Source organism: Lytechinus pictus, chromosome 7 (assembly GCF_037042905.1).
Source record: "Lytechinus pictus isolate F3 Inbred chromosome 7, Lp3.0, whole genome shotgun sequence".
In the NCBI taxonomy this organism is placed as follows: Eukaryota; Metazoa; Echinodermata; class Echinoidea; order Temnopleuroida; family Toxopneustidae; genus Lytechinus; species Lytechinus pictus.
In genome coordinates, this window is record NC_087251.1 from 8288824 (window position 1) to 8311928 (window position 23105).

Here is a 23105-nt window from a genome sequence, read left to right on the forward strand (position 1 = left end):
TTGCAAATTTTAAATTCTGTAAATTTGTTGTGACGAAGAGAACAAGCTAGAATGATACGCCCAACGTATCCCTACCGCATATTATCCTTTCTTTACGCGCTCCAATGCACCAATGCACTTTTAACTACATTCCACGGAGGCTTCGAACCCCATTGACCATGCATTCCTGCAAAGTTTACGAACAATAACGAAACAAACAACATTTACCTGCTATACAACCGTACCGCAGGTAAATAATAGTCTGTTCTATAATTTCTGTAAAATCCTCACACCTCCTACATTCATTCATTCATTCATTTTAGTAATACATAAAAGAGACTCTTTCTAATCACAAATATCATATGGATATAGCTAGCCTGACGACTAGATTTCAAAGAAAGGGGGCAAAGCGGGGAGGGGAAAATATTAGGCAGTTAATTGTTTTCGTAACCTAGCAACATAAAACAGGTTGCGATATACATGTATATTATTATTATCACATCAACCATGTATCAAAAATTTGATCTAAATCTTATTAGTATTATTTAGTTTTACTTATTATATCTTATTTGCATTTATACATTTAACTTTTGGAAATACCATTAGCACTGAATTGAATCCTTAAAACCAGATTACAAACGGCTCATATTTGGCAAATACTCCTTATTAGGATACCAATATTGTCAAGCTGAACTTTGAATTGTAAAACACATGACATTCAAAACACTTAACGATGAAACTGAATCCATTTTGTCAATGTTTCTATATGATTGACACTTGGCTATCGAGGCATTAAAGTAATGAATCTAATTTGATAATACCTAGTGGCCTTTCTTTCTGGATATCTAAAAACCATAAAACATACCTCCTAATAATTATGTTAAGAATGGTAAAATGCTTTCTTCTTTTTCTTCATTTTCTTTTTTGTCTGTTTTGACTTTATGATTATTACCTCTACTAACTTTTTTTTTTTTTTTTTTTTTTTTTTTACAATTATTATTGATATGTAAAGAATCACAAATTTAACGATTTTGTAACCAACAATTTGTGGCTGATACTATCGTCAACGTATCCATCTTTTGCATTTTCACTCCTCCATCGTCCATGCCTTTTCCATAATCTATCTGGCACGGATGCCCTGGCAGCTGCAGTAGCCCCACCGGCTCTTAGAGAATGCAACCCTAAGTTTGCTTGACCACAAACTTCCGTCATCCTATCTACCACCATTTCCCGAGCTCTGGTGTAACTGATTTTCTTATTTTTCTTCACAAGACATCGTTTTTCTTTATTACAATAACCAGGCTTGAACAGATAATGATCTGAACTTTCCGCAATACCAGCTAAATCAATGTATTTTCTTAGAACCTTGATAGGACAAGCACTAGAATGTCCTCTACTAATCAAAACTTCATTCCCTCTTCTATATTGATCAGTTTTACTCTTATGGACATTCACAGAAACAAAAGATTCGTTGAAAACAATATCTGAAACCTTAAGTGACTGCACCTCGTCAAATCTAAGAAATCCAGTATAGCTGATTACGATGAATGCAAGATCCCTCCAAACTAAAACATCTGACGAATCTTCGTACTTGTCGCATAACTCAACTATCTGATCTGATGTTACGATGTCCTTCTTGATTACTGGTCTCGCATTCAGCCTTTTAGCACTTTCTAGAAGGTTTTTTACGAATGCATTGTCCGTAGGATCAGACATACCCGAGATGCTATGCGCCCATTTGATGCTGTAAAGTGCTGATTGGATAACGCTAACAGATGAACCCTTATCTATGAGGCTGGAGATATATAAGGCTACGTGAATGGGCTCCGCTGGCATGGCCTTACCCCCTTCTGAAGAAATAAAAATGCTCCCTTTTTTTAATGCTGCCATGTATTTTGAAGACGTACCTTCGCTCCTCGCTCCGATAAGTTGGCTTGCCATAACGCCCATCAGCTTCTCAAGATTCGGAGATTTCACACCAGTATCATGTAGCAGATCCGAGATAACCTCCTTGACATTTAGACCTGTATTCATGTAAAAGAAAAACATGCGTCTGATCTAGAATCGTACCTTCAAAGCAATTAGATTAAAATTACTTTTAACATTTCCAAAAATTCCATTTTTACCTTTGCCTTTGGTAACTGATTTTGAAGAGATAATCTCGTAATCTTTAATAAAGACTCGGAATCTTTCACCATCCCAAATCTTAGGCCAAAAATAAGCTGACTTCCAGAAAGGCACCATAAGCGTGCCGCTTGCCTTTTCTCGCATTATCTTATCCATGACTTGAGCGATCAAACGAGGTGGTGGAACCCACCAATTTAAGGACGTTCCACAGTTAAAGTGAAATCCATGTCATTTTCACCAAACTTTGCACATAGATACTTTAGAACCTTAATATTCGAAATATGCAAAAATTAACATAGGTCCATGTGCTTGATTTTTTGCTATAGAGCTTCAAAGTTCACCCAAATTGATGTTCTTAAGAATTGCGCATTCAAAAGAATTTTGCATTTTTAGACCTCCCAAGATTACTACAATGAGTTTAAACCTCTATTACTCAGTCAGAATACATGAAAAAGTCATCAAATTTCGCAAGAGAGTTAATAATTGTATCGTTATAATGGAGAATCTATTCATAGTGCTATTTGTTTGCAATTTTAAGTTTAACAGCGCTCTCATTTCTTTAAAAAGGCGTAAACGATAACAAAATCCCAATCTAAAAAATGTAAAATTTCAGTAACAAACTACAAACGTACAATAAATGCTGCACTTTATTCAAAATCCATGTCATTTTCACCAAAATTTGCAGAGTTGTAGAGGAAGGTATACCTAAGAGGTACAAACATTAAAAAATAGGGGTTCATGTGCTTGTTTTTAAACTATCAGCATTTTTATTAGAGCAAATGTGCTTTTTAAAACACCAAAAATGCGCCGAATGCTTTGTATCTATGTGAAGAAAAAATAAAAACCACTCTACTATGTATTCAAACTTGGGGTAATATTCGTGATTCTTGGCAGCAATGCAGAGTAAAGTATTTTGAAATTGTAGAATTTTTTTTTTGAATGGTCCATGGAACAATTCCATTTTTTAGCTTCATGAAATGACGCATCGGATCTGCAGTTAAAGTGCAGAAGATGAGAAAAATCAGCTCAAACCCGCAGCTAATTAATCACCTGTTCATCCATTGTGACGTCAGCGCGCAGAGTGTAAACTATGCGCAGATCATAATGCGCACAAACATTACTGTGGAACGTCCTTAATGCACCATCCCAGTCTTGTGAGAATGCATCTATACCACTTGTTCCAATACACCAAGCTCTAGAATTAAACATTTCACATTTAGTATTATAATTGCTAGCAAACCTATCCCACACGTGTGGCCCCCATCTCTCATTCAAACTATAGAAATTTTTCCAACTGATATGCCAATCATCGCTATCGGTGACACGACTGAGTCTGTCTGCTTTTTGATTTTCTTTTCTGGGTATCCACACGGGATATATCTTCATATTCTTCTCTTCACAAATGCTCTCTATTATCATAGCTTTCCTCTGAAGCTCAGGGTTTCCACTCCCTGCTTTCACAATTTTCACAGCATTCTTATTATCTGTATACCATCGTACATTGAGTCCTTCTACGTGAAATTTCAATGTCATGGCCATTCTCACAAAGGCCTCGAGCTCCCTCCAAGTCGAGCTCTGAATCTTCTCTGATTCTGACCACGTTCCCACCACTTCCATATCGTAACCATCTACATATCCACCATAACCAAAATCGGATGCGTCTGTGAATACAGAGAAATGGCAATTTAAAGCTGACTGCATGGGCGCAATGTTTAAGCGATGTATATTACCCTTCCAGAACATTAGTTCTGCCATAACTTCTGGAGTAATTAGCACTGGAGCATTCCAACCTGCTCTTGTATTAATACAATGAAAACAATTCCTAGTTCTCAGTTGCGCTAAGGGACCCATTACTGTGTACATTGATGCAATAATTCCCGTTATGCGGGCTAGAAATCTAACAGATACGACCGGGTTCAAATTGACTTTGGCTATAAAATCTGATATTGAAGTCTTAAGTTCTTCAACTCGTTTAACCGTTATGCTAACCTGAAAACTATGGAAGTCCCAGTCTAAGCCCAACCATTTAGCCTGTGGTTTTGGCTCCCAATCACATTTCTTGTTTGCCAACAAGAAACCTAATTTTCTCAAGTCCAATTGCACATGCTCACTAAATGATTTTGCCTCTTCCAAACCATCAAGACCTGCTATGCCATCATCCAGAAACATTATAGCCTTATGCCCTTGGTTTCGCCAATGAGATACTACTGGCCTCATTATCTTGGAGAATACATAACCCGCGGTCGACAAACCGAATGGCAGTACATTAAAGACGAAATATCGTCTCATCCCGTTGAAATTCCATGCAAAGCCCAGGTATTCTTTATGATCATCATGTATTTCGATATGGTGATATGCCGATTTTAAATCGTAAGTAAAAACAAAATCCCCTTTTTCGAAAACATCGCAAACAGCCTTGGCGTCCTCGTACTTAAATTTCTGCTTGAACAGATGCGGATTCACGTGCCTACAATCGAGCACCATTCTTAATTTTGCCTTGTTCAGGCATGACAATTCTCCGCGTTTCCGCGGATTTCCGCGTTTTACTTTTTTGTTTGCTGAATTTCCATTTTTTTTACTCCTAAAACCCCCACCGGGGCGTTGCCCCTGGACCCCACCCGTTAGCAGCGAGCGGCAAGCCGCTCGCCCGGTGGGCTTCGCCCACCGTCTTGTCAACGACATTTCCAAAACCCTTTCAGCTTTTTTTTTCATACCCAATTTTCATGCCTGCTTGTTATTGGACACTGTTAGAGGATTAATCACTTTTGGTTTCTTTTTTAGCTCACTTACACACCCCTTTTTGATTAGCTTTCCGATTTCTTCCTCTACAAAAGATGAATTTTCGATTGCTGATCGATTATTTCTTAAATCTTCATTGTCAGGCATTGTCATGAAAGGTTATACATACCCCTTATCTAAAATAGATAGTATTTCAGAATTTGCACAGTCCTATTTCTTTCCAATAATCACTGCCTTTTTTCAACCTTCCTACCGGAGATGGACTTTTACATTCATCATTCTCAGTATTATCACACTCATGTATACTCTCATCCTTGTGAGCCCGATTACATAAATAATGAGAAATATCACTTAGCTTGTTAAATTGACTTGACACGGGACTGGCATAACTTGATCCGGTTTCCTTGCATTCTGCCCTCCAATGACCAGGTTTGCCGCACGAGAAACATGCTCCGGGTTTCTTCCCCGAAAATGGCGAGGCGTTGACAACAAAGGCGGATCCTGAAGAAGAAGTGCTGTTCTGCTGATTAGCACCAAAATAGGGACGATATGGGGAGAATCGGGACACTCTTTTTCTGAAGAAGCTTTCCCGCCTTTTTCTTTCTTTGGGCCCTAGCTTCAGCTCTCATGATCCGCTTCTCGTCATCTGAATCGTCGGCCAAATCGTTTCTCACGTACTCGTCTACCGTAGTCCATCCGCCTTCAGAACTGTCCGCAAGCTTGATTATCTTTTGCCTGTACTCAATTAACTCCATACCTTCAGCTAGTTTTGATCTTCTCCTTTGGCTCCGTCATGTTCTTCACTCAGTAGGACGTCAGCTTGCTTGATTTTCCTCAACACCTTCGAATTTAGCTTGTATTGTTCCTCGTTACCCCTACGTCGGATATTGAACTCGTCTTTGCTTACTTCCTCTATTTTGGCTATTTGTATGTCGCTGAGGTCACGCTGGTTTTCGTTTATCTTCTGTTGGAAACTGCCCAGCTTTGAATATATTAGCTTATCAAGCTGGTTTAAGAGCCCAGCCTGGCTTTCTTTTATTTTTATTTCGACGAAATTCGCAACTGCGGACGGCTCCATAATGTCGTGTCGTGACGAAGAGAACAAGCTAGAATGATACGCCCAACGTATCCTTACCGCATATTATCCTTTCTTTCCGCGCTCCAATGCACCAATGCACTTTTAAAGGTCAAGTCCACCCCATGAAAATGCTGACTTGAATAAATAGAGAAAAATCAAACTAGCATAGTGCTGAAAATTTCATCAAAATCGGATGTAAAATAAGAAAGTTATGACATTTTAAAGTTTCGCTTATTTTTCACAAAACAGTGATATGCACAACTAGGTGAGTCAGTCGATGATGTCCATCACTCACTATTTCTTTTGTTTTTTATTGTTTGAATTATACAATATTTCATTTTTTTGAGATTTGACAATAAGGACCAACTTGACTGAACCATATAGTATTAAACAATGCTAATGCCACATGTTTAAGGAGGAATTAATCGTTGTATCACTTGACAACGAGGAGAAAATTAGAATATTTCATATTTGACATAATGAAATACAAAAGAAATAGTGAGTGGATGACGTCATAGTCTCCTAAATTTGCATACCAGCCAGGATGTGCATATAACTGTTTTGTGAAATTCAGCAAAACTTTAAAATGTCATAACTTCCTTATTTTACATCCGATTTTGATGAAATTTTCAGTGTTATGCTTGTTGGATTTTTCTCTTTTTATTCAAATCAACTTTTTATTGGGGTGGACTTGTCCTTTAACTACATTCCACGGAGGCTTCGAACCCCATTGACCTTGCATTCCTGCAAAGTTTACGAACATTAACGAAACAAACAACATTTACCTGCTATACAACCGTACCGCAGGTAAATGATATTTTGTACAGCTCGTATTCAAATTTACAACAGAGATAAATCTTGGTCATGATAGTTATTTCATAACTTCAAATCTGGATTTTAAATTGGAATTGCATGTCTATGAACATCATTATACATCGTCAGTTTTGTCATGTTATCTAAAGCTCCACAAATGTACATAACTAACTCTTAAAACTTGAACATGTTTCAGATTGCCTCTTGATGATTCAGTTGGTAATCCAATCTATGCAGAAGCAGCTGTATCAGGCAAGAAGAAAGAAGCTGTTGTAGCCTGTGCCTTAGAAGCTTGTCGTATCCTGGATGCTCATGGAGTACTCAGACAAGCTACACATGGTATGATCACAAACATGCTTTTGCTTCTATCATTTTTGTCACTTCTTAGACCTACATGTACATGCATTCTATAAAATGTGACTGTAGATAAGTCATGATGGTTTTTTTCTGTGATTCAAATGAAGAAATTAAGATTTGAGGAAAAAGAAATGTTTTGTGTGACTTCACCTTAGTTTCTGAATTAAGGCTTGTACTCACTACTTCAGAGGCTGTGTCACATATGAAATTCATGTTGATTGTCAATGCAGATCTTGGCGTAGTGATCACAACTTGTTATAGACTTTATGGGCAATTATTGTCCTTCAATGCAATTATTCTCTACTAGCAGAGCCCGTGGAAATTCCACGGGTTTTGGGGGTGTGATTAAGTTAAATAGAATTTGTTGTAGATTGACATGTTTATTCAAGATAGGGAAAGAAATAAACATTTGAATTTTTTAAGGGAAGGTTGTGGTTTGAAAGGAATGTGAAAGTTAGCTTTTTATTTGAAGTCGTAATTTGTTTTGAAAAATATATGATTGATTAAAGGTAATAGTGAGAAAGTAAAAAGTGATAAAGAGTATAGGATTATGGTTAATAAAAGAAATGCAGATAAGAGAATTAAAATGCTATTGAAGTTGGACGAATATGATATTTAGTTAAAGAAGCGTTTAAAAATATTGCCCCTCATTTTAACTATAAAAAGGGAAGTTTAAAAAGTAGTTGGTTTTGGAGGATTTATATTAACCCTTTTATTTACTTGTTCAACGTATTTCATTGCATTAGCTGATATTCATTTTATCGCCCCCGCTTTTTATTTTATTTTATTTTTTTACTGTTTTTTATTTCTATTGGTCCCAAAAAGTAAAGAAGGAAGAAAACATTTTAAAATGACGCAAGTTTATTTATTTTTTTATTATTATTTTTTTTTTGTCCCCTTTATCACTAAAAAAAAAGGATTAAAGAAAGAAAATAATAAGGAAGTATAAAGGAAAGGAAGGACGAAAGAAAAGAAAGAAGTGAAAAGTAAAGAAAGGATAAATAAAAGGGAAAAAGAAAGAACAAAGTGAAAGGAGTCAAAGGGAAAAAATGTAAAATAAAAGAAAAAGAAAAAAGTATGAAAGCAATGGGGAAAAAACAAAGAAGCCGTAGTTGCGATATGGACTGAAGTTAGCGATCATAATGATGTGAACCTGCCGCGTGGACACACAGGCGGCGCAGCGCAAACTGCCCCATCCTTCGCGAGGCAGGTTCACATTATTGTGATCGCTAACTTTAGTCCATATCGCAACTACGGCGAAGACGAAGTCCAACTGAGAATTCAAACGAAGGTGTCGATCGGCTGAAATTCAGGTTATGGATTGATTAGACATTTGGGAATAAAATTATTATATTGTGCCAAAATTAATTGGCGAAAATCACCCGGTGCGAAAGTGCATTTCAGTTGTGACAGAATGCCAAAATCTCATTTCACGTTCACTTTAAATTCTACACATGATTCAAATTAAGGCTCGCCATGTTTTATATATATGTCCTTTTAAATGGTATTCGAATGTGGTTACGCCTTGTTTTTGTTTTCCACAGTAATTATTGCATGTAGGAACAGAAGTGAAATATTTGTTGTGAAGCACTGTGTGAATGTTGTGTGATCATGGAGCTATGGTGTGATGGTATTCTAATTAATTCATCATTTTTGTTATAAGACTGTAAACCTGGTGGATGTGAGGGAGTGGCCTGGATGAAAGGAAAGTGAAAATGTGTCCAATTACTGATTTGCATATGTGCATTCCCTACATTCCATGCAAAGAGTAAAGGAGAAGTCCACCCCACCAAAAAATTAATTTGAATTTAAGGAAAAATAAAGTATTGCAGAAAATCTCATAAAACTATATGATTCAAAATTTAAAAAATTACTATTTTGACATTGAGAAATTTGCCTAATTTTACAAAACAATTATATGCTCATCTTGGTCAATGTGCAAATTACAGAACCGATTATGTCACACACACTCTAATTTCTTGTGTATTTTTTTTTGTTTGATACATGTACATGACATGTGTATTTCATTTTAATTTTCTCATTTTCTTTAACAAATTTTGAGAGGGATTTTAATTCCTCCATTAACATTCGTAGTTTCCATGAATGTAACATTTTGTGATTCGATGAAGAGTTTTTATATCAAATTTGCTAAAATTGATATAATAAAATGCAACCAAAATTTAGAAAGTAATGTGATGTGAGTGACATAATCAACTCTATTTGCATACCATTGTTTTGTGTATATAACTGTTTTGTGTTAAAAAAGGGAAATTTCTCTATTAATTTAAAGATTTTTTGTGCACTTGACCTTTAACTCACTTCCCTTCCCACCCTTGCCCAAGTAAGTGTAATCAAGAACTTGAAAATCATAAGTGATTAAGAAGAAGTAAGATTTAATCATAGTTATTAATAGCTCCATGATTTAATAATACAGGCCTAAATAGAAATTCACATGAAAGTAAAAAGAGAATAAAGCTGGGTAGGAACGGGGAAGGAATATGATTTAAAGAAAAAGCAAAAATATATCCACACCACCCCCCGAAAAAAAAATAGAAAAAAAACACGTTTTGGCGGGATCGATCCAGGGTCCCTGCACACGTGAAAACACTGTGCTAACGTAAGTCGCCACAGATCGCTTTCACAACACAATTGGGTTTTTAATGCTATATGAAATTTTGTAAGTCTGTGCGCCGCTGTTGACCAATCAGAACGCGGCGTTCGGAGCTAGACGACCCACGTGACGCGTCTGTCGTCTGTCATGGTCGAATGTCGGGCTACAACACACAAGTCTACGGGGATTTTCGGTGGAAGAATCGGACGATGACTTGGTCGTGCGAGGTCGTGATGGGCTGCGATTGCGGCGAGTCCGTGAAGAGTGGCAGGCCCGACACGCGGTGCGATTTTGGAGCCCGGGCGTGGCGGATCCCGGGAGGAGATACGGTTCAACCGATCACCCCCCTCCGGGCTTGGAGTATTCATGTAATAGATTATACAATTTGGCTTAATGATGTCCATGCATGAAATGTGAATTATTTGTTTAGCCATTTAATAGCACTATTTTCATCAATATTGCAGAAAGTAAGAAGAGGAAAGCCAAGGATTGGGCCCAGGATGACTATTATGATAGTGATGATGATACATTCCTGGACAGAACTGGAGCCATAGAGAAGAAGAGGAAACAACGGATGAAGAAAGCTGGAATTCTTCAAGAGAAGGCTGAGACATATGACTCTCTGGTAAGCGATGGCATGGTGTGATTAAGATTTATGGCATTAGACTGTCTACACTATTGACACTAATATATGATATTTAGTGGAAGGTTGCTGATCACTTCCCATCATCCTTGTAAGTTCCAGTGTCTAAATCCTACTGACGCATGAATAATGATAATGATAATGAAACATAGTTATATTATAATGCCAAATAAATTGCTGAATTGTATATATCTTTTCACAGCCCAGGAATGTTTGATAAATTTTATAAATATTGAATGTGACAAGCATCGTTTTATTGTACTTCACCATTCTCGATAACAATTAATTCAATTTTATACAGATATTGCCTACCAGGCGAGCGTTTCATCAACATTTTTGTCTGACGAGTTGTCAGATCTGACAACTTTCCTTGATTCTTATTGGCTGAGAAGTACTGTTACTGTGGTAATTGTCGGATAAAACAGGACATGTCGGATAAAATCATTTCATGAAACGCTCCCCTGGTGGTTGAATATAACATTTAATTTCCCCTACATAGTTATATTTTACTAAGGGATTATACTTTGTGCAAAGGGAAAATATTCTCTTGAGGGGGAAAATATAGCTTTGGAGGGAGTTGAAATATTATTTATTAAACAGATAAACCAGACCATTGTTATATTATACAGTCTATATAGATTTACCATCATAATCTTTGTTGGCGTTATGGTAAACCTGTAATACTGGTTGCAGCTCTGATCCATCTATGTCATAATGAAAATACTGCAGGCGCGTGCTTCATGAAATCTATGCGTGCAAACTAGTGAGTACATCAAGCAAATTACCTAATTAGGCCGCTTTTAAGCAGTGAGTAATATCAAAACCTAGAATGTAAAGTAGCAATCCTTGCAGCTATGATCACGTGATGGCGTATTGACCTATGACTGATTCAAGATCTACTTAACCTATGTAATATTTCTGTGTTTATTACTTCTTAGCTTGCAAAGCTTGCAGAAGTGGATGCTGAGCTTGTAGCAACAGAAAAACAACTTGAAGAAGCAAAAAAGGGTAATACTAATAGAATGATATATTGATTTTAGTTACCTTTTGTAACATTTATCCCATGCCCCAAAACAGTTTTTGACATTGTTAACAATTTGCCGTTGTTTATTTGTAGTCATGATATAGCATTGTGTATTATTTAGAGTCACCAGCTTTATTGCTCTCTATATCGTATCACATGTTTGTAATAAAGTATATTTTTAATAGATTATCATTTTACAGGATATGAATTGTTATCCAAATCTACAAAGCTTTTCTGTACTTTCTGAAGAAGACAAAATGCATATAAGCAGGAATGCCATCAGAAAGTGAGAACAAAAATGTTTTTACTAAGTCTCAGAATATGATGTTTTCTCGTACACTTATTCTGTCTGGTAATTTTTGGTAATACTGAAATACTGCTTAATTCCATCTGCCACATAATCATAAGATAGCTATTTAGATACCATTTACGCTCATATTTTTGCATTCCATCCATCCCGATTGTTATTTGATTATTTTTGTTTTCTATTTGTAGTACAACAAACATCAGGAGAATCTGACACCTTGGATGATTTCATAGCAAGCTTAAAGGCTGGGGGTAGTTCACATGATAGAGCTCAGAGGGCTAAACTTAAATTCAAGGTGGTGGATCTTAGGAAGGAGCAGTTCAAACTACAGAAGTTAATCCAGCTGGCCAGACCTACCCATATTCCAGAGCCACCCAAGTGAGTATCATTGTTTCAGGTTTATTTCTCTATTCGCTTTAAAAAACATTTGTATTACATTAATACCTGAAAACAATATTGAGATAGATATATCAAAATATTCAAGGGGGATTAAAAAAAAATATTCTCAATTGTGAATATTGTGGTAATTTCAAATATTAATTCACGGAATACTTGACAACTGAAAAAAGGAGAGCAATAATGCATAAAAGCAATGCTTGATTGAATATCAATTAGTGGAATGCTTTTTTTTAATGCGACATCAGTTGACCGAAATTTGTCACTCTTGATTGTTAAATCATTATCTTTGCTGTATTTTCAGGTTGAATCCTCTTCCGAAAGGCAAGACTCTTTCCATGATAGGCTCCATGAAATCCAAATCAAATTTCAAAGAAAAATTCCAGCCAAAGGTAGGTTTAGACTAGTAGACTACTTTAGTGACATTTTGAGTTCTTTGGTATTTTCTGTATGACTTATGTTCTCAATCCCAGATGTTTTAATATCGTCTTGGAGAGTATGGTTAAATGTGTGATTAATTTTGAATGGGATGGGTTTTTTTTTTTAATTATTATTATTATCATTCTAGTAAATAACAGTCATTATATTCTGATCTTGCCTAGCATTCTTGTCTATAAGATTTCACATTGTTGATACTCCACATGTTTATCAAAGATTTAGCATGGGTTCCATTTAATATCTCACACTAGCAATGCCAGGTTCCCATTTACTTCACCTTAGTTGAGTGTGTCAAATGTAGATCAATGATGATCGATTTATAAAATCTTCATTATTGTTCCCTCTTTTTTTAAAATCAATTTTTGATCCTGTTTTTATCTGTGAATTGCAGAATGAGAAATTGTTATTTTAAAATCTACAGTATTCATACAGTATTCTATATTAAATTGATCTACCCGGTAATTGAATATTAGCATTTTATTTAAGTGCAAAAATGCTCTGAGCACCTTGTTTTCATGCCCAGCATTCCTAAGATTGTACAGATCTAGGGTCTTTGTTGATTTCTTTATACACATCAGAACATGACTTAGTAATTACTTATGACAGTGTTGTTCTTGCATTAACACAACAATATGAGATTTTTCTTTTGATTAACTTCCTCAATCTTCCCTTTGTCCCTCTTTCTTACTACCACAAGATTCAAATAAATGCTTTTAAGTTAAAAAAGGAACCAGAAGAGGAGATGGAAGAAGAAGAGGAGGAAGAGAATGAAGGTAATTAGCACTTGAAAACGTTGTGGAATGTGGAACCACATCAAGAAAAGTAAATATTATGTAATAAATTCTGAATTAAGAAATCTAAATATGATATATGATATTTCATTCTTCCAAAGTTGATGGTATGATGATGACACAGTTTTGGGCATCCGCTATCATTATATGAAATTGAAAAGGTTTTATTAAAATTATTGCACTTTGCAGCCAAAAGGCTGAATTGCGTACAATTTACAGTTATATATACATAGAGTGTACAGATTTAAAAACATTAAACTTGAAATGATGACGAAAATATAATGCAACTTAATATATTATGTATACTTAAAGGAAAAGATGAAGTAAAAGAAAAATACAAACACTGAAAGGTGGTGGTGGTGGAAGGATGCTTATTGATAAACATCTTAATTCAAACAATAAAAACTTAGTTTTAAGCAGGAACAACAACGAAAGACAGGAGGGTGTCTGGGGACGAGCGAGCAGTCAAGTTCAATGCACAGCTCCAGCCAGGGATTGCCAATCCCACCACAACACCATTCAACCTGAGCAATGGAATTGGTTATTCAAATCCTTCGCTCAGGCAGAACTTTGTAGGGTCAGCTAACTTCACCGGAGCTATGCATTAATAGGGCCGACAAACAATCACTTTCAAAACAAAACACAATTCATACCACGCTCCTCATTCATCCAACAACCATAAAGACATACCGTCGAACAACTGAACTAAACACCTTGCACTCATTAAGCATACGGATTTAAAAAAAAAGTATGTGGGGGGGGGGGGTGAGTGATCGCTCGTCCCAAGAATCCGTCCTGCTCAAACCTGAAAACATTTACTTAAAGTATAAAGGATGACGTAGTTTGTAAAATAATATAAATGTCTTCCACCACTTATAGAAATTTTGATAAAAATGAGTGAAATATTGGGATAAAAAATCCAAACATCGTTTCCTTTTAGTTGTTACAATGTGAAATACATGCATTAAAATCATTACTAAAACACCTGTAAACCTATTCAATTATGTTTGAGTTTAAAAAGTTCTAAAAATTGTAAAATTGTAAAATTTTCATCACAAGCTTATGAGCTAATAATAATAATAATAAACAAATTGGTATCAGGCGCGATGTATTAGCATAACACAACTTGCACAGCAGAGGTTTGTATGTATATCAACCGGGTAACTAAATAACTAACTAGTCAAGATCTGAATGCCAGTAGCAGTCCTTCGGCGGAACCCCACAACCACCCGTCCCATACGGCGCATGCACCAAACCCGCCCAATCCTCCCACCCCTCGCTCTCTGTCACAAGAGCGAAATGTACGAGCGCCAGGCTCCCGTGAAAATACCACATGGGACCGGTGACCGTGGGTCTCCCCAACGCCCAGCAACCAACATTCAGATCCTGACTAAGGAACAATACAAGCTTATTTCAAGTTAACGTTTAGTAAATTTATAAAGTAAGGTAATGGACTGTTTAGAAAACGTTTGGTTTTACAATGAAATTGACGATATTTAGTTCTTCTCCTCAATGAGTAATCAACATCGTTGTTGATAGGTAGCCAATGGTTACAAAGTGGACTGTTGGCAAGGGATACAGCAAAGTTCATACACAATTGTTTTCGTCTTTCAGATAAAGATTGTAAAGAACACACTTCTAAAGCATCAGACATGAAGACATGTTTTCAGTTTGTCTGTCATTTGATGATGTTTTCTTTTGCAACCACAAATGTTTGGCTTAAAATTACACTATTCAGGATAATGAAAGCATTTGAAAATGTGACAAGGTGAATGTGTGTAAATTATAGAGCTGACGATAGATGAGGCTTTCTACATTTCAACTGTGTATAGATGAGAAACCATCTCATTATTTTTGAAGTTTTGCACTTAAGATTTTTTTTCAAGTAATTAGGGAAAAGAATTATTCTTGAAATGTAATCCATTTTCTCAAGACATTTCAGTAGTTATCAACTGTAAATGTATTATTTATCATTTGAAGGTCAAATATTCAGGTCTGTAAATGTAGGAGTCAAAATATCTTTTTGAGAAATGGAGAGTGTTACACAATGGTTTTCAATCAATGACATATACTTTATTCAACTATTCTGATTGGTGGAAAGTGGGTATGTTGAACAAATTAGGCATGCAACTGCAAATTTGAATGGTCATTGCAAGTCTTATGATTGATCAAGACTTGTATGATGCCCAGTGGTTTGTAGAATGGAGTGTAACATGATTTGATCATCAAAGTTGTCTTCATATTTATTTCCTTGTTTATTAGATGCTGGTGAAAATGCAGATGCAGGCATCAAGAATCAGAGTGCTCAAACAAAGCAGGTGAGTACTCTCTTCAAGAACTACATTCTAAAATGTTCACTTGGTACATGAGTGTGTATAACTGTAGCTTGGCTTGAAGCCAGGGTAATTACGCTGCATTTATTATAGAATGCTCTTATAAAGACCTTAGGCGTTATGTAAGCAAGCATAGTTTGAAAGTTTACAAAGAGGTTTTAGATGTATCACTCCAATGTTTATTCACCTTTTACCAACTCGGTTCTTTTCTATGGTCCTATCAGGTTTCATTAGAGAATAAAAGTGATGAGATTGTAGCACCCAACGAGGGAGAGGATGACTCTCAGTCAGCTCAGACTCAGAGAATGTATGGAGTAACAATGCCTCCATCATCATCATCGCCATCATCCAAGGAGATGAACTCTATCAATAAGATGGATACGGCTACAGAGAAGTCAGTATCTCCGCCCAAACGAGTATATGGTGTAGCTTTGCCCCCATCAATGACGGGGGAGAAATCAAGAGATACTGTGGAAGAGGAAGATGTAGTCCCTGTGAAATCTAAAAGGATGTATGGACCAGCTATGCCACCACCAAGCATACAGGATACCACAGGTATTGAAGGTGGGATCATTTCTTGCCCTGGTTTCCATCTCTTTGACTTGAAAGTGGAGGGAATATGTAAGCATGAGGGAAATTGCTGGCAAAACTACTCAGACTCTGGGCTTCATTTCATAAAAACTTACTATTATGGTAACACTACTTTGTGATTTTGATGAGCTGCTGAGCCCTGTTACTTTGGTATAGAATAGTGGCAAAGTTCTATGAGATTAAGTTTTAATACAACCAGATCCAAGAGCATATACACTACATAATATGAACGCTTGATAGATATGAATTTCACTAAAGCAGCAAATGTATAGTAGTGGTCACACCACCAGAACTTTGCTGGAGCGGACCTTGAATGGAAGGGAGAGGGGGTCGAATTTCGAAAACACTCATCACCGCGCGCTAAATGGGAAAAAAAATGAAAACACAGGCGTTTCTTAAGTGGTGCACTGCTGAAGACGCCGTTGCTTTAGCGTTGGTTTAGCGGTGACACCTCCATCCCAAAACCAAACCAAAGTTCATCACCGCAATGGATCGCTGCTTCAACGCCTGACACCGTTCCAGCAATCCGCTGTACGCTCATAAAATGCATACAACCACTTTACCAAAGCTTTCAAGATTTCTGCGTTGGCCTAGAGGACCCAAGCGTCCACAAACTTGCATCTAGCGGTGCCAAACTTTGACTGGGCGTTGTTGGAGTGGGGGTGAACTTTTCGGGAGCAGAAAATTGCCCGCTCTCACTGCTTGCAATATTTTGTGCAGCTCAAAACTTTTGGAGCAGTAAGAGGGACCATCAGCTGTGACTGAGCATGTGCTGTTTTATAGCCTTATTAAAGGTGGTCAAATTCTATTAAACGGTGGTGCACAGTAATGAGCAGTGATTAATTTTATTTCACCGCGCCAGCAAAGTTCTGGTGGTGTGACCACTACTTTATTGAAAAATTGCTGACATTACTTCTTGCCTGTTAATATTTATTGTCAAAGCAGAAATAGAGTTGTGATGTTGCTGTGGAATTTTGTGTGTGTTGCTTTTTGTCTCGCCTGCATAGCAGAGCGAGACTATAGGCGCCACTTTTCAGACAGCGATGGCGGCATTGTTAACATTGAAACCTTAACCAAGGTTAAGTTTTTGAAATGTCATCATAACCTAAAAAGTATATGGACCTAGTTCATGAAACTTAGACATAAGGGTAATCAAGTATCACTGAAGATCCTGCCTGAGTTTCAGGTCACATGATTAAGATCAGAGGTCACTTATGGTCAACAAACTTCAGCCATGTTGGAGTTATTTGAGGAATTGTCATAACTCTAAAAGTTTTTGGATCTAGTTCATGAAACTTGGACATAAGAGCAACTTGTATCCCTGAATATCATGTGTGAGTTTCAGGTCACATGATTAAGGTCAAAGGTCACGGTCAATAAATTTTGGCTATGTTGGGGTCATTTGAGGAATTGTCATCATAACTTTAATAGATTATGGATCTTGTTCATGAAACTTGGACATAAGAACAATCAAGTAACCTTGAACATCCTGAGCGAGTTTCAGGTCACATGACCAAGATCAAAGGTCATTTAAAGGTCAAACTTTGGTCATGTTGGGAATATGTGTTGAATTGGCGTCATAACTTAGAAAGTTTATTGATCTAGCAAATGAAACATCAACATAAGGGTAATCAAGTATAAATTATTGTTTTGCACATGTCTTAGCTCACATGATCATGGTCAAAGGTCATTTTGGGTCAATGGACATATTTTATTATCATATTAGTGTTTTCTTCTGTGAATAATTATTCATTAGCTGTTTTCAAAGGCAGCACTGCTGCTATATTGAATTGCATAATGCAGGCAAGACTGCCAGAGGCGTTCCACTTGTTTTTAATACTAATTGCTCAATAACTACATTCATCAAAATGTTGATGCATATTGTTTGCCAATGTTTGACTTCTTAATTTACAACAAATAGATATTGATGATGTATGTTTTGCACAAAATCACTCATGTTCTTGAACTTGTCAATTCCTATGTGCTGTGATGAATGGAGATTGTGCAATCTTTTTCATTTGTAGAAAAGAGACTGGTAAAAGGTCCTTCTCGGGGGCCAAGTAAGGCAGAGTATATGGAGCAATATGGAGGAGATGGGTTTAATCATCAGTCTGTTGGAGGTATGTTGACATCATTGAGGGATAATGAAGGAGAGAAGATGGAAAAAGAAGGTGAAGATTACACAGATTGGCAGCCTCCTGCTGGTATGTATACACCAATCATCAAGTCTTCATTGTTACCAATTCATTATCAATACCAAATAAAACACTATTATATCATCATTACAAAATCATTATAATAATAATGATGATTTTAATAATCTGGATATTTATGATATGCTTTAGACATACTGTTTCCATATTGAAGTGCTTTTTAATACAGATTTGGTATCACCCTGGTCATCAAATTTCAATTCAATTTTATTGATATTTATTGCCATACCATAAAACGAGACTTGGGTCTTGAAGTCAATTCTGAAATGTCATATAGTGTTTGTCATTATATTACATGGAAATAGCTCTTCGTTACAATATCTCAACCATATCGCTTGTTTGAGATCCATTATGTTGTGTCATTTGCATTAATGCTTGGCAAACCTTGTTAGGTATACATGCATATGTATAGGTATATAATTATTTGATGTCTATAATGATGAAAATTTCTGTCATTCCCTTAACTTTTATCCTCAGATCAAAAAGGAGATGGACGGACCTCACTGAATGAAAAGCTAGGGTATTGACCATTTTGGAAAAAAGGAATTTTAATCCCTTTCCTTCTGCCATACATTGACAAAAGTAGGCTAATGACAGAAGATATGTCTTGTGAAAAGGAAAGATGTGTGCATCATTTACACCAGCAGTACCCTTATATCTTGCCTAATATAGCTACTGGGAAGTTTTGTTACAGGATGGTAACTTAGAAGATGGTAGCTCAGAAAAACGTTGTTTCTACTCAAACAGTCCCTCTGCATAAACACAAACACAAATCTATCTTCAGGTTCTTCATGACATTATTCATATAGAATAGTGTCCATTCTGTGGAGAAGAAAACCCAAGCAATGCACTATATGTGTATGGGTATAACGTTGGCTGGCGCATGTGGTGTTCAAACGTAATAGCATTGATTTTAATTGTTCTCCCTAGATCTTCCAATCTCCCATCCATAAGTGAAGATACATAGACACATATATATACAGTGCGTATCAGAAAAAAGTTTACACTTAGAAAAAGTCCTGTAAAATTATATATTTGTAATATCCTGAAGATTTTTCCACATTTTAACATTGTTACAGATCTATTCAAGCAAATGACGATATAACTGTCGAAAAATATTTCCGCTTGAGTGAGCACCACTTACTTTTGAAAAGTTAGTAAAAAATGATTTGCGCAGAACTTTGAAATAGTTATGCGAATAAAAGTTGACCTTAATCATGAAGAACACATGGACTTTAGCTAGAAAAATTGATCTGAAGATATCTTTTACCTTTTTTAACTTGTTCTTTGCCCAAAACACTTTGAAGAGTGCCATTGCGCCCCACCCCACTCCCCCACACACTGAGGCCATCATGGCCATTGTGACGATATTTGCTTTACACTGAGCTGTGATTTACATGAATTGGCTTAGGCTTGATTTTCATTTTGTTAATCATCGTCAAGCTTGGGAAAAGTGTGGAGAAACAAGTATTAAATGAAAAATGAAATGTTAACCCACTTTACAGGATAAAAACTTAGTGAAAAATGTTGGAGATGTCTGATGTAAGCTTTTATTTTATGTCCTCAGATCCAGCTGGCACAAAAAGGGTAAAAGTTGTGCTTACTAAGTGTTAACATTTTATGTTGGGTGGCAAAATGGTTACAAAATGCTTGCATGCATCCGTTTTATTTCAATTTACTCAAAGTGCAAGGGAAATGTATGAGAAATGTTTCGCAGGGTAAGTTTGATTTCGCCTTTTCACCTTGACACATCGTGAAAACGAGCACTTCTGCGCAAACAGATTTCTGCGAGCTTTACAAAAATGGACAGTGCTCACCCAAGTATAACATTCTGTCAAAATTTTTACTTTCATTGGATAGATGAGACCCAAACCCAAGAATATATGTGAAAAAATTACCCACATGTTGTATATTTTTGAATTGCCAGGGCTTTTTCAGAGTGTAAACTTTTTTTTGATACGCACTGTATAAGATGTTAAGATCAGCAATGTTAAAAAAATATCAATATGATAAATATATCAGTTGGCATTTGTAGGGTAGAACTGGTATTGCATAATCTGAAGTGGATTTATGATCTATGAAATTTATAAGTTTGTAATCCAAATATCCAATATCTGTTGGTCACTGTCCACCCAAATACGGTACGTAAATTACCCATTATTTAGTGGGCATTTGAATGATAATAATAAAAATAATTGGCATTTATATAGCGCTTTATCAATCTACGACTATTCAAAGCGCTTCACAATTATTATTACCCGGTCACTGGATTCATAGCATGTCAAGCAGCCTGTTAGGCGCACACTTGCTAAACCAACCACAATGACAGTTGTTTCCTACCGGTACCCAATTAGCACCTGGGTGAGAGTGGCAAAGTGTGGATTGACGCCTTGCCAAAGGGCGCTAGGCCATGGTGGGATTCGAACACACAACCCTCTGATTACAAGGCGAGATTCAGAACTGCTACACCATGATGCTTGAACTCCAAACCAGACAGCCTAGCTGGGTAATCATCAGTGATATTTAAGAGCAGTCTGTCAAAAGTACTTCAAATAACTATTGTTGATTACAAAAGGATTAAGACCATTAACGATGCTACTTAATTTGACCTGATTTTTGTCTTGCCTGCATAGCAGAGCGAGACTATTGGCGCCGCTTTTCCGAAGGCGGCAGCGTCAACATCAAATCTTAACCGAAGGTAAAGTTTTTGAAATGACAGAATAACTTAGAAAGTATATAGACCTAGTCCAAGAAATTTGGACATAATATTAATCAAGTATTACTGAACATCCTACCTTAGATTCAGGTCACATGACCAAGTTCAAAAGTCATTTATGGTAAATGAACTTAGACCATGTTGGGGGGATCATTATCAAAATCTTAAGTTTTTAAAATGTCATCATAACTTAGAAATTATATGGACCTAGTTCATAAACTTGGTCAGCAGCTCTATCTCAAAATATCAGCCTTCACGTAGTCTTCGCTCATCATCTGATGCTCTATTGCTCCAGACACCCAGAACAAAACACAAATGGGGGACCCTGCATTCTCTGTTATAGGACCATAGCTATGGAATCAACTGCCTATCCAATTACGCCAAATTTCATCAACAGAAGCATTCAAGTCCCAGTTGAAAACTTGTTTAATCTCCCATAAACAGTTTAATATTGTGTTTATTCAGGAGAATTCAAATTCTATTCTTTTTTGTTTTCTATTGTTGTGTTTTGTGTTTATTTTCCATGAGCGCCATGAGCACAGAAAGGTGGACCTGTGCGCTATACAAGTAGCCACCATTATCATTATTATCATTAAGGGTAATCAAGTATTACTGAACATCCTGCCTGAGTTTCGAGTCACATGACCAAGGTCAAAGGTCATTTAGGGTCAATGAACTTTAACCAAGTTGGGGGTATTTGTTGAATGATCATCATAACTTTGAAATTTTATGGATGTTGTTCATAAAACCTTGACATAAGAGTAATCAGGTATTACTGAACATCCTGTGCGAGTTCCAGGTCACATGAACAAGGTCAAAGGTCATTTAGTGTCAATGAACTTTGGCCAATTTGAGGGTATTTGCGGAATTACCATTTTAACTTTGAAAGTTTAGGGATCTGGTTCATAAACCATGGACATGTGAGTAATCAAGTATCGCTGAATATCCATTGCGAGTTTCAGGTCACATTACCAAAGTCCAAGGTCATTTAAGGTCAATGAACTTTGGCCATGTTGAAGGTAATTGTTAAATTGCCATCATAACTTTGAAAGTTTATGGATATAGTTTATGAAATGTGGGTGTAAGGGTATCAAGTATTACTGAACATCCTGCCTGAGTTTCAAGTCACCTGACCAAGGTCAAAAGTCATTTAGGGTCAAAGAACTTTAACCAAGTTGGGGGTATTTGTTGAATGATCATCATTACTTTGAAATTTTATGGATCTGGTTCATAAAACCTTGACATAAGAGTAATCAGGTATTACTGAACATCCTGACCTTGACCTTGATGCATTTAATTAGTCATAAGGATAATAACAATAATGATTATGATAATGATAATAACGATAATTATGAAAATAATATTAATGATAATGATAATAATGATGATTAGCCTATTGGTGATGATGATGGTGATGATAATGATGATGATAATGATGATGATAATTATAAAAATAATAATGATAAAAATAATGATAATTATGATAAAAATTATAATAATAGTAATATGGAACTGATATATATTACAATGTTTGTAATATTTGTTTGTGCTGCATGATATTATCCCAGTTTTATTTGCATGAGAATACCCATTTCCTACACGAGGGTCCCATTGCATAAAAATGACTATTATGTTAACTTTGCCATGCAATGGTAGCTGATCAACCAGATGCTGTTCTACAGCCAATCGAAATCAAGGATTCCATGCAAATTACCACTGGATGGCAAAGTTACCATAATGGTAACTTTTATGCAACAGGGCCGAGGATGGATAGTGGCTAATTTAAAAAGAAATGCCTTTCCAAAGGACACAAGTGCTAAAGAAGGATTTGAACTACAGGCTTTGTGGTTCGAAGTTGGGAGACTTATCCACAGAGTCACAACGCCTTGACAGTCATCGTTTAGACACAAATCATTCAGTATGATTTTGTATGTGTGTCTGAACAAAGC

General features: G+C 36.3%; 1 protein-coding gene across 1 annotated transcript in view; it reads left to right on the forward strand.

Moving 5' to 3' along the window:
• Nucleotides 1-22593, forward strand: part of LOC129265553 (kanadaptin-like) — a 33007-nt gene extending 10414 nt beyond the window's left edge. Inside the window, exons 5-14 of the mRNA XM_064101852.1 lie at nucleotides 6933-7075; nucleotides 10169-10329; nucleotides 11286-11355; nucleotides 11867-12056; nucleotides 12379-12466; nucleotides 13210-13285; nucleotides 15566-15621; nucleotides 15861-16191; nucleotides 18252-18431; nucleotides 18918-22593. Of these exons, the coding sequence (XP_063957922.1) occupies nucleotides 6933-7075; nucleotides 10169-10329; nucleotides 11286-11355; nucleotides 11867-12056; nucleotides 12379-12466; nucleotides 13210-13285; nucleotides 15566-15621; nucleotides 15861-16191; nucleotides 18252-18431; nucleotides 18918-18967 (1345 nt within the window). The 3' untranslated portion in view covers nucleotides 18968-22593. The remainder of the gene's footprint in view (nucleotides 1-6932; nucleotides 7076-10168; nucleotides 10330-11285; nucleotides 11356-11866; nucleotides 12057-12378; nucleotides 12467-13209; nucleotides 13286-15565; nucleotides 15622-15860; nucleotides 16192-18251; nucleotides 18432-18917) is intronic.
• The last annotated feature ends 512 nt before the right edge of the window (nucleotides 22594-23105 follow it).